Here is a 17,721-nt window from a genome sequence, read left to right as displayed (position 1 = left end):
CATTACCTTTGTCTCTAACAATTCTTCGTGAAATTTCATTTAGAATCTCAGCAACTTGTGAGTCCTTTAATGCAGAAGCTCTCCTTAATTGAATTAAATCAGCTACAACATCAGGGTTGAATGGTTTCTCGTTCAGAGCATATCGGATGTATTTGCGCAAAATTTCTTCCAAGACAAAACCTGTCTGGATATGAATTTTTTGTTACTTAAAATCAATGACACATGCAGAGGAAGTCAAAAGTATGGTAAGCCAGCAAACAGAAAAATGAATTTCCATGAGATTTTTCCAGCCAGCAAAATGAAAGCTAAGAACTACTTTCATGATCTAGACAAACAAACAAACAAACAAACAAACATTATAATTTCCTATAAGCGCAATGAACAAAAAAAAAATCCAAAGAAACAAAAAAACCAACCAATTTCCTGCGTTGTGCTTTGGGAGAACTGAATTTCCTAACGGTTTTAACAAACGCGATAACGAAAGTGAGACCAGCATAACCAAGAGGAACGGCGAGAATCCACGGCAACGAAGTGGGACCCACTCTCGGACCGGGAATCGCTTGGGTAACAGAACCGGTGAACTCAACGAGGTCGAGAGCTTTTTCTTGAATCCACGGAAGTTCCTCTTCTACTTCAACCTCAACAACTTCATCTTGTCTAGATTGTTTAGGGTTATTGTTACTGGAAGGGTTTTTCGATGATGACGCTGAAGCAACGGTTGAGATTGAAGTAGGTGATGATAAGAGTGGTTTTGGGTGGAGTGTAGGGAAAAAGAAGGGTTGAGATTGAAAAGGGGTTAGGGATGGGTTTTTGTTTGGGAGAGAGAGAAAATGGGAAGTGAGAGAAGAAGTGAAAGCCATTGGAATGGTTTTTTTTTAATTGAAAGACTTTAAACAGCGCTTTCTCAAAAGCGCTGACTAAGGTCTATATTTAAAAGCGCTTTTTAAAAGCGCTGTCTAAGGGGGGGTCTTAGACAGCGCTTTTTAAAAGCGCTGTCTAAGACCCCCCCTTAGACAGCGCTTTTAGTATTTTCTTGGAACATTTTCAGCGCTTTATTTTAATTTTAACCTTAGACAGCGCTTTCTGTTAAAAGCGCTGTCTAAGATGCGCTGTTAAAAGCGCTTTTTGGCGTAGTGCATTTGCCCTTCAACCTTTTCTTACTTGTGCACAAGTCTTTTAGAAATTTTGCATACTTCGGAACTTGCTTAATAACATCAAGAAGCGGAATGTTTACCGCCACTTTTCTGAACATATCTAAAATCTCTCTCTCCTTGTCTCCATCACCAGTCCTTTTATTTTCCAGTATTCTATGTGGGAAGGGAACTGGTGGCACATACTCTTTCTCTTTTTCTTTTTCAGTTTCTACCATAACAAAGGGTTCAGTTTCTATCACAACGTAAGAAGGTTCAGGTGTTACCTCAAGAATTTTTTTATTTTTTTCTGGGGTTGGTTCTGCTAACTTCTCGGATCTCAAGGAAATTGCACTCACATTAGCATTTGGGCCTTTTGGATTCACGACTGTTTGGGCAAGAAGTTGGTTTGATCCTTGGGCTTGCTGCATGGCATTCATTGAAGTGGCAATCTGTCCAATCTGTGTCTGCAAAGTCTGAATATTGGAATCTGTTTGTTGTTGAAATTGGAGATTGTGAACAGCCATTTGTTTGACAAGATCCTCCAATGAAGGTCTGAAAGGTGCAGAGGTGGAATGGGTAACATTAATTGTTTCACTAAAGAGGTAAGTTCATCAATTCTGGTTTCTAGAGCTTTGTTGGAAGAAGAAACCTGAATCTCATTCACACCTTTTGCTTGGACCATAAAATTATCCCTTGTTGTGAACTGTTGGGAGTTAAGTGACATCTTCTCAATTAAGAATTTGGCAGCAGCTGGAGTCTTATCAACAAGTGCTCCACCACTAGAAGCATCTAAAATGTTTCTTTCCATTGGTAGCAATCCCTCATAAAAGTATTGTATTAGTAATTATTCAGAAATCTGGTGGTGAGGACAACTCGACACTAACTACTTGAATCTCTCCCAATATTCAGCCAATGATTCCATGTCAACCTGTCTAATACCACATATTTCTTTTCTGATTGAAGAAGCTCTTGAAGTATGGAAAAATCTTTCTAAGAAGATTTTCTTCATATTATTCCAACTTGTAATAGAATTTGACTCAAGATAATATAACCAATCTTTTGCAGCACCTTGTAGTGAGAATGGAAATGCTCTAAGATTAACATGATCTTCAGTAATTCCTTGAGGCCTCAATGATGTAGACACACAATCTGAAATTCTTTTAGATGCCCATGCGGATCCTCACCTACAAAACCATTAAACCTTGGCAACAAGTGTATTAAACCAGATTTCAACTCAAAAGGAACAGTAACATCAGCATATTCAATACATAAACCATTGTAATTCATATCAGGAGCAGCAAGTTCTCTCAAAGTTCTTTGGTCAGCCATGTTAAACTCAATAGAAAAGAAAAAAAAATCAACAAAGAATGAGAAAACACAACTAATTCAGCAATGCAACAACAAATAAAAAGATACCGACAATGTCCTTATTAAGTAAAAACAATTGAAATACGAAAAAAGAAATACAAAAAATACAAAAACACAAAAATTAATTTAATAATGTCAATTAAGAATTTTTAGAATTTTTGCGGAATTTTCGAAAACTACCAAAACAGAAAATAAATCATAAAAAATAGAAAAATAGGGAATTTTGATTTTTTAGGGTGACGTCCATTATTTAGTTTCTAAATAGAGGCTTTCGATCCTTGATTTTTTTCCTAATAAATCGACAAATAATCGGAATAATCTTAGACGATTTTCTTAAAAACAGAATTTTTTCCCTAAACCGTAAAAAGACCCGAACGCAAGAAAGTTAAGGCAAAAAAATTCTAAAAACATAACACTTAAACCTATAATAATTATTAGACTATAATAATGGTTAATATCTACAATAGTCCCCGGCAACGGCGTCAATTTGATCTGTTGTCGCACACGGGTCAAAAACGAGTTTAAAAGTGTAGTAAAACGGAAGCGACACTCGAATATCGTATCACAAGGACTCTTGAATGTTATAACCAAACGAATATAAAGAATGGGTTTTTAAGATTCAAAACTTAAATCGAAGATGATTAAAGGTAAAAGCAAAATTGATAAATAAGCTAATCTATTGTATCGATTTCCAACTTATCATCGATTCTTATAATTTTAATTCCCTAGCGGATTCAATCCCATTCGATTAGAATATCCACTGACAAGCGCAAATTGGTATTATATGATGTATGTTCCTAATTTCCAAATTAAGCAAACGAATTTAAGTAGACGTGAATTAAGCAAACGCGACTTAATCAAACACGATAACGAAAAAGCTACGCTAACGTGATTATAATTACGGATCAGACAAACAATCAAATTTAATCAACTATATCCTATAATAAATAATTGAATTAAGCAAACGAAATTAATCGAATTAAGCAAACGAGTTTATAGGAAGAATTGAAAAGAAATTAAAATTAAATTGAAATTAAATTGAAATTAATAAAAACCTCAAAATGGAATTCGAATACAACAGATCAACTCTTTGGGAATTAGCTCTCCATGAAATCTTCTAAGCAATATCATATCATCAAAATTCAGAAATCGGATTACTATAGTAATGAAAGACCTAATATAATAAAAGGCAAATTCGGGCCCTTATAGGATTCAGCCCGAAAATTACAAAAATTGACCCAAACTAACTATTTTAATTAAGTCTGGGACTTTAACGAATTATTCAACCATTCTTCATTCCGAATATGCTTTTGACTTCAACATGAAAATTTTAGTTCTTTCTCTTAGATTTCCAACATATATTAGAACGCGTCAATTCGAGTCTTATGGCCCAAGTTATGATCTGAATAGTGACAGTGTATCAAATAACTATTTATGCTAAAAATAAAGTACGAAAATAAAATAAAGCCAAAAATAAACTTAAATATAAAAACACACTAAAATAGTAAAAATAATAGAATAAATTATAGAAATGCCTAAGTAGAATTATAGAAGAATGTGCATCAAAATGCACTGATCAGTCTCCTTCATATTTTGAATATGTTGGCAAACTTTTTCTGGATTCTCTAACTTTAAAATCTCAAAAAAGTGCTTTCAAATGAGCTGGCATTAGCAAACCACCTCCTTCATTGCCTTTACAAAAATCCAATTCATCAACGAGATGCCAGTTTTTATACACAAATACATTGAATGGATTGTCAATGATGAGGGTGACGGTAAATGCGATTTTCAAGATGTTTCTGCTTTGGTCGGTAAATGAGAAGAGTATCATCCATTTTTCTGCATTCAACTTATCAAATAGTTGAATAGCCATAAAGATTCATACACACGGGTATACGTGAAAACAAAAAAAAATTGATGCAATTCATCAATCTCTTGTTCCTTGCATTAGTGGACCGACACTGGAGGAAAAATGGATGTGTTTCCCTAAAATGCGTCATCTTATAGCAAGTGGTATGAAATAGTGTGTATTGATCTGACATGATACAGTTTCTTGGAAATATTTTTTCCAATGCACATTGTCTTACCTCAAATTCCAAATTATTGTATTATGTGTATTTGATGACTTTCAAAAAAGAGACACATTGTTCAAGTTTATTTGAAATCGGGATGCCTTATACCACATACGTCACTAAGGTGGATAACTCATTAAACAATGGAAGATAAAACTTGGTTGGATCATTTTTTGGATAGAATGCAAGAATTCACAAAGTTGAGCAAGATTGAAACATGGGAAATTCCGGATAAGCATTTTCGGATATATATATATATATATATATATATATATATATATATATATATATATATATATATATATATTCAAAGATTTTAATGTGTTTAAATTTCTAAAATATTTCTCCATTTTCCATTCAAAATTAGGTTTTGTTTCTAAAATTGATTCTGCGTTGGGTGGTTCTGGAAATGCATTTATGGATTCACCCCAAATATTTTTTTTAAAAGGAACAGGGTTTCTTTGGAAATGCATTATTGAATGCACCTTAATTTCACACAACAAAATAACGTTTATCCGAAAATGCATATCCGGAATTTCCCCTGGTACATGATAGAATTTCTAAGGTCAATATTAACATATAACTTGTATAAATATGGGTCTCTCATCTCATATTTTTTACAAAATCGCATTACACGAGAATGAACAAAATTTCACAAGTCGCATATGTCTACTTCAACGATGTGGAGCCCTCAATTGCATTTAAGTTCGCAGAGTACACATCTCTTATAGATCTAAAATTCATACTATAGAATCTCCTACAATACTCAGACAACCGAAGAATTATGAAGCTCGAGTATCGTTCACCCTCTGTCATACCCCGATTTTGACCCTAAATCGCTGAATCGATGCATTTATCGTATCATTAACATCATATGCATATCGTAATATGCATTTTATCTCGCACAATGTCCAAATTGTCAGTCAGAGAAAGGACGTGAAAAAAAATAGACATATACCAGTGATGCTGAGAGGAGAAAGGCAGGAAAAAAAGAAGAGAAAAAGTTGTGCAGCGGCCACAGTAGCATAACAACAACATACACCTTATTTTCATCCTCCCGCCATACGCCGAATATGAAGTAACTTGTTTTTTTTAATTACGTTATTCTACTATTATACTGATTGTTTATGCTTTACACAATGTTGTTTACCAGCAACATATATACATCTCACTGTATAAATATAGTGTTAAGTATATTTTTATTATATGGTTCAGATTGAATTGTGTCGATACGTTATTTACATATTGGTGTGCATGATGCGTGACATTTGTGTTTGTTCGATCCGGTTGCGATGATCGCATTCTTGCGTTAGCAATATTGTTAGATTTTTTTTGTTTTAACATGTTTTATTTCATTTTTGCTTTGCATTTCTTTTTGATAAATTTAGATCCACGCGATTTTGATCCATATTGTGATGATCATGTTAAGTGTAGAAAGCTAATGGTTGATTTTTATTGGTTTATGTGTGGTTCTATATTTGTTTATTGTTGTATTTTGATTTTACACTCGTCCGATGGTTTAGCATAGCGGAAATCCGCCCTTTTTTGTGTCCTTACCAATTCGCGTTTCGATTTGCAACTTTTATTATATTATAATTTCTCTATGTAATTTACGATGATCACATTCTTACGTTAGCAACACTGTTGGTTTTTTTAGCATGTTAAATTTACTTTTGCTTTATGTTTCTTTTTGATAAATTTAGATCTGCACGATTTTAATCCATATTGCAATAATCACGTTAAGTGTAGCAAGTTATTGGTTGTCTTTATCGGTTTATGTACGATACTTTTAATTGATTATCATTGTGTTTCGATTTTGTACACGCGTCTGATGGTTTAGCATAGCGGCGATCTGCCTTTGTGCGCTTACCAATTCACATTTCAATTTGCAATTTTGTGCTTCCATTTGATTTTATTATATTATTGTTTCTTAATTCGACTTGCAATGACCGATTACGCGTTAGCAATTGAGATTTTTTATTATTATTATTGGTGTTAAGAATAACTATCCAACATCGTTATGTTTAGATCAGATTTAATTTCTAGTGACAGCCTTTGCACGTCTTCGCGTATGTGATTTTGATTCGCATCTTTGCGTCATGATTTTAATCCGTGCATTTTTCTTTTCACTTTACTTTTCCGAATCATTTGTTATGGATGTGTGATGTAAATATTGTGTACGCTCTTGTATTTTTTTTATATTTTATCATTGTTGAATGCCTGTATGTACGTTCAATTTTTGTGGCGTTTGATTTACGCCTTGTGCTTGAGTTTGTGTCACTATATTTGAATTCACACCCCTTTGCGATCCAATTCGCACTCTTCGCGTTACCATTTGTATCCATCATATTTAACTATCGATTTTAATTCATTTCTAATCACTTACTCAAAATTATTTTCAAAACTATTTTGCAATGCAAGTCAAAAGCTTGATCCAACGTCAAACTATTTTCAAAATCATCTAGCTTGATCCAACGTCAAGCTATTTTCAAAATCATCTCAAAAACTAACCCATTTGAAACTTTTCTTTTCAAACAGTTTCCATTATCTCAATTTATCAACCATCCATATTCGAATCATTTTTCAAACCATAAAAGCACTTGAATTTTTGTTTCATAACCAAAAAAAAACCTTGATCAACATCGAGCGCATTTTCCTAATCAAACTTCAAAATACTTAAAAATATTCAAAACACTTTTTTTTAATAAAGATGGAAACAAAACGGAATGAATACCACGAGCTCCTGTGACTAGGATTCGAGATGGATATCTCGCTAATCCAAGCTCTCACTGTCGTTAAAAATACATCAAACTCATTAAAACCTTTTTTTCCTTTTGGCACAACCTAAAAAAAAAACCTTTTCAAAAACGAAAGATATTTTGTCTTAAGATGATACAAAACAATGTTTCATCCACAACTGTTGAGTTAAGATAAGTGGCGTGACTGCGATTTATAAATCCATTCAATATGGTCCAAACGTTCGCCCCTCACCTGTTTCGGGTAAAATAATATTTTTCATCGATTAATACAAGGTAGCTTTCGCTAAATTTGAGCAACAAACTGAAGGAGAAGAGCGATCCAAAACGCAGCGGAAATTAAAAAAAAAATCTCCTTTAGCGATCCTTACGAATTGGCATGATCAGTGATAGAATCATTACCTCTTGTGGCGATTGAAACCTTTGATGCAGATCTACGGAGCAATCACGAACGTTGAATGGTGACAACGCCTCTACTCAGTCCACACGAACGGATTCCTTCAATCTCAATGCTAGCTGCTACGAATGAAGGCTTTGAAAGAGAGAGAGAGAGAGAGAGAGAGAGAGAGAGAGAGAGAGAGAGAGAGAAACAAAATTGCAACTGCACAAATGCTTTTGCACAAGGGTTCTATTTATAGAACCACTTGTGTGGGTTGTAAGCTAAAAAGCCCACTTAAGTTTATGTGGCCCATATCTTATTATATGCCAAAATCAGTAAAGCGCGTGGTACCTTACCATATTTCGTATTCTACTTAAGTACACCGTACCTTACGATGTTCTATAACTCACTTAAGTGAATCGTACCTTACGGTGTTCCTTAGTTACTATATCTCTCATCAATCCGTCCTTTTGTGTGTGACCCTGTAGGTTTTCGCGGCATTGGCAATTATATTAAATCACGTATTTAACATAATAAACAGACAGCGGTATCTAGCAACACATCACTGCTACACAAGACACGAAAATTCCATGTGATCTGACAAATCCTTTTGTGATAATACTTATGTGTATAATTACCCTTTTGCCCCTATGTCTATATTGAACACAGGGCATAGACTGTGTCATCCTTGTCCAATTCAATATTGGGTCCCTAGACATTTATCCTGTTACACAAGATGGGCAAGTTCCATCTAGGTCACTCATGTCCCTCAGCATGCTTCATGGAGTAACCATCAACTGTCTTTATGGTCATCCGGTTATGGACAACATTTGATCAGCAATAAGGCACTCGACTCTACATCTAGGGCCCATAGTGGTTTCAGGTCAAAGGGTGGTATACACCATTATCACCATGACAATAACTTATGATACTTAGCATAACATTATATATAGTATTCTCATAGCGATTCAATCCAGTATAAATATTACTCTCAATATCCATACTTATGTTTAAGACTTGATAACTCCTTATCCATGATCCATAAGATATGATCATCAATCTATATACATAATAGTCTTAATGCTTTAATGTTATCCCACTTCACAACAAAGCTCAACTACGGATACTTTAAGAATAGTGTCCTTATGTTTAATGGGATCTCATGATTAAGTCACACTTGATACATTAAACGGACTAGCTATTCTAGGGACTTTATTAAACAAACATAATAAATAAAAAGCCTTTTATTATTAATAAATAATTCGATACAAGTACCAAAAGTATTGGCCTCAAGGGCTTACACCAATAATCTCCCACTAACACTAGAGTCAATCAGGCATACCCCTAATGCCCATAGATCTAGTATGACCATCATGCTTCTGCTGCGCAAGAGGCTTTGTCAATGGGTCAGCAATATTATCAAGTGTAGGTACTCTGCATATTTTCACATCTCCTCTATCTATTATCTCTCGAATGAGGTGATAACGCCTAAGTATGTGTTGGGATCGTTGGTGAGATCTAGGCTCTTTAGCTTGTGCGATAGCACCATTGTTATCACAATAAAGACCAATGGGATCCAGAATGCTATGAACTATACCAAGTTCACTAATGAACTTTTTGATCCAAACAGCTTCCTTTGCTGCACTTGAGGCAGCAATATACTCGGCCTCAGTTGTAGAATCAGCAACTGTATCTTGCTTTGAACTTTTCCAGCTCACAGCGCCACCGTTTAAGCAAAACACATAACCAGATTGCGATCTAAAGTCATCCTTATCTGTCTGGAAGCTAGCATCGATGTATCCAATTACAACAAGCTCTTCCTGACCTCCATATATCAAGAATGAGTTCTTAGTCCTTCTCAAATACTTAAGGATATTCTTGACAGTTACCCAATGAGCATCATCGGGATCAGATTGGTACCTACTCGTTGCACTTAGAGCATATGAGACATCTGGTCGAGTACATAACATGGCATACATGATAGATCTTATTGTAGATGCATATGGAATCTTATTCATGCAATCCCTTTCTTCCTTAGTTGAAGGGGATTGTGTTTTTGATAGACACATACCATGTTGCATAGGTATGAATCCTTTCTTGGAATCATGCATATTAAAGCGTCTCAGCACTTTGTCTATGTATGTACTCTGACTTAGGCCAAGCAGTTTTTGTGATCTATCTCTATAGATCCTTATTCCTAATATATAGGCTGCTTCACCTAGGTCCTTCATAGAAAAGCATTTCCCCAACCAAGACTTTACTTGTTGCATGATAGGGACATCGTTTCCAATGAGTAATATTTCATCTACATATAATACAAGGAAAATGATCATGCTCCCACTAACCTTCTTGTAGACACAAGGCTAATCTTTGTTCTTGATGAATCCATATTGTTTTACTGTTTAATCAAAACGAAGATTTCACTTCTGGAAGCTTGCTTCAATCCATGGATTGATCTTTGTAACTTACATATCTTATGGGCTTCTTCTGGTATGTCAAATCCTTCAGGCTATGTCATGTACACATCCTCAAGAAGATTCCCATTAAGGAAAGCAGTTTTGACATCCATCTGCCATATTTCATAATCATGATATGCAACTATAGCAAGTAAAATTCGAACAGATTTAAGCATTGTAACTGGTGAAAAGGTTTCATCATAGTCAACCCCGTGAATTTGTTTATATCCTTTTGCAACCAGTCTTGCCTTATAGGTATGTACTTTACCATCCATGTCAGTCTTCTTTTTGAAGACCCACTTGCATCCTAAAGGGTTAACTCCTATAGGAGGCTCTACCAAGGTCCAAACTTGGTTTGTGTACATGGAATCCATTTCAGATTTCATGGCTTCTAGCCACTTCTCAGAGTCAGAACCAGTTATGGCCTCTTGGTAGGTCACAGGCTCATCTTGATCCATGAGTAATACATCACATTGATCAGTTATGAGATATCCATATCTCTCAGATAGGTGACGTATCCTGCTTGACCTACGTTGGTCTTGTTCTACTTGAGCAGGTTGCTCTTCCACAACTACTTGTATTTCCTGCTCTAATTCCTCCATATGTGTATCAATGCTTTGTGATTCTTGAATTTCTTCAAGCTCTACTTTCCTCCCACTGATTCCTTTGAAAATAAAATCCTTTTCTAGGAAAACTCCAGTTCGAGCGACAAACACTTTGCCCTCCGAAGGATTGTAGAAGTAATACCCTATTGTTTCTTTAGGATACCCCACAAATAAGCATTTGTCAGATTTGAGCTCAAGCTTAGTTGAAATTTGTCATTTCACATAAACTTCGCAACCCCAAATCTTCATGTAAGAGATATGTGGTTTCTTACCACTCCATATCTCATATGGTGTCTTCTCAATCTTTTTGGATGGAACACGGTTAAGTGTGTAAGCTGTTGTCAATAGTGCATGTCCCCAAAAGGAGTTTGGAATATCGGCGTGACCCATCATAGATCAGACCATGTCTAACAAGGTTTGATTTCTTATCTCAGATACACCGTTCCATTGGTGTTCCAGGAGGAGTAAGTTGGGATAGGATCCCACACTCTTTCAGATGGTCATCAAACTCTAGGCTTAAATACTCACCACCTCGATCTGATCGAAGAGTTTTAATATTCTTACCTAGTTGGTTTTGTACTTCATTCTTGAATTCCTTGAACATTTCAAAGGACTCTGATTTGTGTTTCATTAAATACACATAACTATATCTACTGAAATCATCAGTAAATGTGATGAAGTACTGAAAACCTCCTCTGGCTGGTATGTTCAGTGGTCCACATACATCAGTATGTATGAGGGCCAAAAGATCATTAGCTCTTTCACCTTTTCCTGTGAATGGATACTTTGTCATCTTTCCAATTAAACAAGATATGCATGTCTCATATGATTCATAATCAAAAGAGTCTAAGAGTCCATCTTTATGGAGTTTGGAAATGTGTTTCTCATTTATGTGGCCTAATCGACAATGCCAAAGGTAAGTTTGATTTAAATCATTAGGTTTCATCCTTTTAGTATTAATGTTATAAATAGGCATTTCAAGATCAAGGACATATAGTCCATTGTTCATTTATGCAGTAGCATAGAATATATCATTCAAATAAATGGAGCAACAATTGTTCTTTATTATAAATGAAAAACCAAACTTGTCTAAACAAGAAACGGAAGTAATATTCCTGCTAATTACAGGTACATAATAACAGTTCTCTAACTGAATTATTAAACCACTATGTAAAGTCAATACATAAGTTCCTATGGCTAAAGCAGCAAGCTTTGCTCCATTGCCAACTCGTAGGTCAACTTCACCTTTTGCCAAATCTCTACTCCTTTTTAGCCCTTGCACATTGGTACAAATGTGAGAACCGCATCCGGTATCTAATACCCATGATGCAGAAGTAGATAAATTAATTTCAATAACAAAAATACCTGAAGTTGAAGTCTCTACTCCATTCTTCTTATCTTCTAGGTACTTTGCGCAGTTTCTCTTCCAGTGTCTGGTCTTACCGCAATGGAAGCAGGTGCCTTCCTTTGTTATACCTCCACTAGGCTTCAAAGCAGGAGAAATGGGTTTGGGTTTGGCAACTTCCTTGTCTTTCCCTTTATCACCCTGCTTGGTGGGTCTTTTGTTCTGTCTCTTTCCATTTTCGATCATCAGAATGGACTTCCCTTTTGACTTCAGATTCTGCTCAGCAGTTCTTAACATGGCTAGCAGTTCAGAAAGAGATTTGTCCATATCATTCATATTGAAATTAAGGACAAATTGACTGAATCTATCTGGAAAAGATTGCAAGATCAAATCAGTCACAAGTTCCGTTCCGAGTGGAAAACCCAACCTCTCAAGGTTCTCCACATACCCAATCATCTTGAGCACATGGGGACTGTAGCACCTCAAATTTTCACCTCCCATTTGTATATACATTTTCATTTTAGGTCATTAACATTGCATTGTCCATTGCATAGTCCATCACATGTCATCAAGCAAGACTGGTCAGGAGATTCAACTATGCAAGGCAACAAGGGCATTCTCCATGAGATCTAAGCCCTAGGGTTGGTACAATGAGTTCATGTGACCCAAGGATCATTTTGAAGAGATTTGGCCAAGTGTTGAGGGCTCAGAGATCATCAGTCCATGTGCAAATCATCTGAAACCCTAAAAAGTCAACAGAAGTCAACTGTCAATTCAACTATGGATTTGAAGGTGGGAAGTGGTTAGAGAGGCCTCATTCATGTGTAAACAAGTCTCATTTGACATCTCAAACATCAACATTGAAGAATTTGAAGCTAGATCAAGACTTTCCAAAAATAGCAAGTGACCTGTAATTTGAACTTTCCAAAAATGGAAAGGTTTTGGACCAACTTCAACACAAGATTACATCATCAAGAAAGCTTTAAATGAAATTTTGTCCAACATGAAAGTTGAATATCTTTCTCTCCCATTTCCAAAAAGTCCAAGATCATGGATTTCTCATGTGTGGTTGAGGAGATATGGTTCAATCATGGCAAAGTGTGGTTTAGACTTCAAATGAGCATAACTTTCAAACCAAAGCTCCAAATTGGATGGCTCTTTTTGCATTCTTCTCCTTTTGACCTCTAGTTTCCAAACCATGCCTTGCATTGCACAAATTATATTCACATGAGCATTTGGTAAATCATTGGATTTTTGGAGGGAAAATATGAAATTCAAATTTTGTGCACCATTTGAATATTTCACCATTGCCATTGGCTCCAAACTGATTTTTTAAGTGAAATCGAATGGAAATTCGTGCACTATTCATGCATGCATTTCATGCATAGGGTGAAAAGGCCAATTTGCACTTACACTCCAAAATGACTAATCCACTTTGCCTTTGAGTTAAGCATGATTAAAAGAGGATTAGCATGGCATATATAAGCAAAACCCTAACAGTTTTCAACATTAACAACAACTCATTTTTCAGATCTAGATCAAATTTCATCAAATTTTCTCTCAAAATTTTCTTGCAAATCTTCAAACAAGAACCATTTTCATTGCTTAATCCTTGGTCCTGAGGTGTTGTGGAGCAAGATTGCACGTGGAATCAAGAGAATTCATGCAAGATGGAAGCATGCTCGAAGCTTTGAACAACAATGGTGATTTCAGATTTTGTTGAATGCAAGCACAATTGAGCTTCAATCTTCCTTCCAATCACCTCAATAATCATTGTAGAGGAACTGTAAAGCATTGCCAAGGCCTATAGCTCGCGAATTCCAGATCTGCTCTTCAAGAGGTTACAAATCAATCCTCTTAATTCTCAAAATTCTTGTGATATTATTGTAGATCTTGTTGTTGTGGTCATGCTGAGCTTTAAATCGTGTGAAATGATGCATTGTACATGAAGATATGCTTGATTGAATTTTTGATCTTGATTCTTGTTTGCTTTGATTCATGCGTATCTTGATGTTTCTTGATGAAATGTTTGTGGATTCTTGCTCTGTGATGAAAGGCCTACACGATGTCATGCTTGTTTTTAAGTTCTGGAGAATTTGTTCTTGGTGTTCTTGAATGCATAGCACTGTTCATGAACGTGTGATGAAGAAGATGATGATTGAGTTTAGGCAACGCTTTTTGATCATTCTGAAACAGAAATCCGTGGTTGCATGTGTTGTTAGGGCTTGCATTCTGATTGGTTAATGTATTTTTGCCATGCTGCGTTCTCATTGGTCCGTTTGGTTGACCGCGTATGTTGACCTGCCAGCGCATAAATGAAACGCAGAGTTTCATCATCTGGCGCGCTGGACATTCAAATATGTCCCCCAGTTCGATCCTCCGTGCCACACTTTATTCAAATGCTTTCATGATTTTCTCACTTTCCCTCCTATTCCATACCATGGCTTCACATGCATTTTTTTTTAATTTTTCATCATCTTTAAAAAATCATATAAATTTGAAAATTGATCCAAATTCATCCCAATTTTTTGCATCATGTTTCTTATTTTGTCTATTATTTTTTGATCATTAATTCCAAAATTGTGCATGGCTGGATAATATTTTGTGCTAGGATGTTTGAACATGCATCCATTCTTGACCTTGCCTTGATCATACCTTTGTGAAATGCTTGATTCTTATCCAATGAATCTGAAATTTTGCATGATGAAATTAGACACATTGCTTGACATTTTGGTGTTGATTTTGTGTTTTTATCACTTACCATTTCTGTTTTATGATCATGCTAAGTTGGTGTGACAATTTGTGTCACACCTTGTGATGTTCAACTTGAATGATGTGCTTGCCATGCCAAATGATATCCAATTGTCCTGATTTTTTGTGTGATGCATGTTATAGATGTTGTGATTGCTCATGAATTTTGTTGGAATTATTTGAATCATTTCTGATTTAATTGAGATTTTTCATTCTGGTTGGTCACATTTGAGCTTTAAAATTGCCTTGAATTTCATTTGATCATGAAATGCTTGTTTCTTATCCAATGCTTCTGAATTTTTGCATACTATTTCTAGACATGTTGAGTGTTGTTTTGGCTTTGGTTTGAGGTTTTTACCAATTACGATTTCTGTTTTATGCCTATGGTAACTTGGTGTGACAATTTGTGTCACACATGTGCTTGTTGTGCTTGTCTTGACTTATGCTATGTGATTGCCATGCCTAATGATGTCCAATGCCTCTAATTCTTGGTGTGGTGATCATGTTGTATGTTCTGTTTACTCATGAATTTTTCCAAGATTATTTGAATCATTTTTGATTTAATGTGCATTTATTCCTTCTGATGTCACAATGTGGTCACAATTTGCATACCTTGCCATGTTTGGTTCATGAAATGCTTTTGGTTAATGATATTGATATGGGGCCTTTTGGAATGTGTTCTTGATTGGATAAGGATGATTCATGTTAAATTTCATGTTCTGTTTTGAATGTTTGACCTACTTTTGACCCTAGGCTCTGACCTAGTGGTTTGGACTCACTGTTTGGATTGTGGATTTCAGGTTAAGAAGCACATTACCATGGTTGAAGTGGTTCACTCATTTGAGTTGATTAGTTGATTGATGTTGGCTAATATTGAGTTGTTTTGTAGGATTTGAAAACAAGTGGCCTAATGGCTTGTGCTTTGCACATTGGTGCTTGATGTTTTGAATGACTGAGCACTATTGCCTGATGATTGTTGTTTGTCTGATTGTTTGAATTGTAAACTGATTGGTTTAGATTTTTTCAGGTACCTAAGTTGCTTTGAGTTCTTTTGAACTTGCTTTTGCTTTGCTTGGTTGCTTAACCGTTGAGGTATAACTCTCTGACTTCATGTAGTCTGGAAGACCTGTCCTGTTATGTGGGCAGGCACCTGTCTGAAGCCCTCCTTAAGAGGCAATGCTTGTGTTTGTTTACTTTTGTGCCAAGCAGGAAAAGTCCTCTTATGAGGCAATTGGAAGATAAAAGAGATGTGCAATCCATCTCCTGCTATTCAGTGTGTCATTCACTTTGCTCACACCATGTATTGATGCATTGTGAATAATAGCCCAAGATCTTTGTTGTGTCAGTCATATGTGGAGAAGAGTTCCTACTTTCTGAACTCCCGCACTTTCATTTGTCTGAAGCTCTCCCAGGCCAGGGATAAGAGCTGTGAGGTTTTACCCTCACTTCCCATTTCATCTGCTTCACCCTAACTCTCAATGTTAGGGTTAAGAGCTAACTACACCCGATTCCAGTTGGCTTGTGTCTCACAGCCTAACCTTGTATGAGCCCAATTGTGTGCATATAGTGTGTGTGCTTGCTTTGTGTGCTTGTATGTATTTGCTGGTGCTGTTTAGGATAGCTTGCTTCCTATGCAAGTTAGATAGAAACCTTAACATAGGGATCGTATGCATGACAACTTCTAGGCTCGAGTCGTAGTCTCCCTAGTAGTTTGTGTCTCCCTTTGTATCTGGTTAGGCTAGTCCTTTTTCCCTGTGTAGGGGAACTACGTCGCCCTGATCCTCATATCAGATGAGGTACGTAGGCAGGAGATGAGTTGATCTCTCCGGGCGCCCTTTTTCTTTTTCAACCCTTTGTGTTGTGTTGGAGTCCGACGTAAGTCCAGCGATTGGCAGTTGGTTTCCTGTGTCTTATTTGCTTGTTGGAGTCTGACGTAAGCCCAGCGATTGGCAGTTGGTTTCCTGTGCGTGTGTTTGTCGGTTCGGAGTCCGATGTAAGTCCAGCGATTGGCATTCGGTTTCCCTGTTTGCCTGTTTGTGTGGAGTCTGACGTAAGTCCAGCGATTGGCAGTCGGTTTCCTATGTGGGTTTTGTTTGGCGTGCGTTAGCCGAGCTACGAGTGCTCTGATTCTTCTCCAGTCAAAGAAGATACGTATGCATAGGAGGCGACATCCTAGCGAGCACGTTTCCCCCTGTCCCGAACTACGTCGACTCTGATGTCTGTGCCTTACAGACTACGTAGGCCCAGGATGCGATATCCTGCCGAGTTAGTTTCTCTTGTTTTCTTGTGTTTCCTTCCAGCCTTGTGTGCAGTTTGTGATCAGTTTTTAGCAACCTTTATCCTTTCTTTTGTGCGTGGATCCCGTCGAGTACGACGGATGCGTGGGGGTGCTAATACCTTCCCTTCGCATAACCGACTCCCGATCCCATCTCTCTCTGGTCGCGAGACCATGTCTTTTCCAGGTTTACTTCGAGTGTTTCCTTTCCCTCCTTTGGGATAAATAACGCACGGTGGCGGCTCTGTTATTTCGTTTTCCCGCCGGTTTTTCGCGTAATGCGACAGGGACCTATATGGGCTCCCTCAGCTAACTTGCCTTGAAAAAAGGCTTTTAAAACTTCAAACCTTTCATGCCTTGCTTGCTTTTGATAGAGCATCTTCAGGTGTTCGATCATATCGAACGCTGCCATGTTCTCATGTTGCTTTTGCAACTCTGAGTTCATAGTATCTAGCATGAGGCAAGCAATTTCATTGGCATCATCGTCATGCTTCTTATAAGCATATCTTTCTGCCTTAGGTGCAGAACTAGGAGGTTCCTCTTCAGGAACAGGTTTCTCCAAGACATACAGTTTTCTATCA

General features: G+C 36.6%; 1 protein-coding gene across 1 annotated transcript; it reads right to left on the bottom strand.

The window, feature by feature from the left end:
• Positions 1-356: 356 nt before the first annotated feature.
• On the bottom strand, positions 357-862 carry LOC127079774 (uncharacterized). Its single transcript, XM_051020143.1, has one exon. The coding sequence runs from the start codon at positions 858-860 to the stop codon at positions 357-359; it is 504 nt and encodes a 167-aa protein (XP_050876100.1). The 5' UTR covers positions 861-862.
• Positions 863-17,721: the final 16,859 nt, after the last annotated feature.

The sequence above is a fragment of the Lathyrus oleraceus genome, chromosome 5, assembly GCF_024323335.1.
Source record: "Lathyrus oleraceus cultivar Zhongwan6 chromosome 5, CAAS_Psat_ZW6_1.0, whole genome shotgun sequence".
NCBI lineage: Eukaryota > Viridiplantae > Streptophyta > Magnoliopsida > Fabales > Fabaceae > Lathyrus > Lathyrus oleraceus.
Note: the sequence above shows the minus strand (reverse complement) of the source record. Positions and strands in the feature narration are given on the sequence as shown.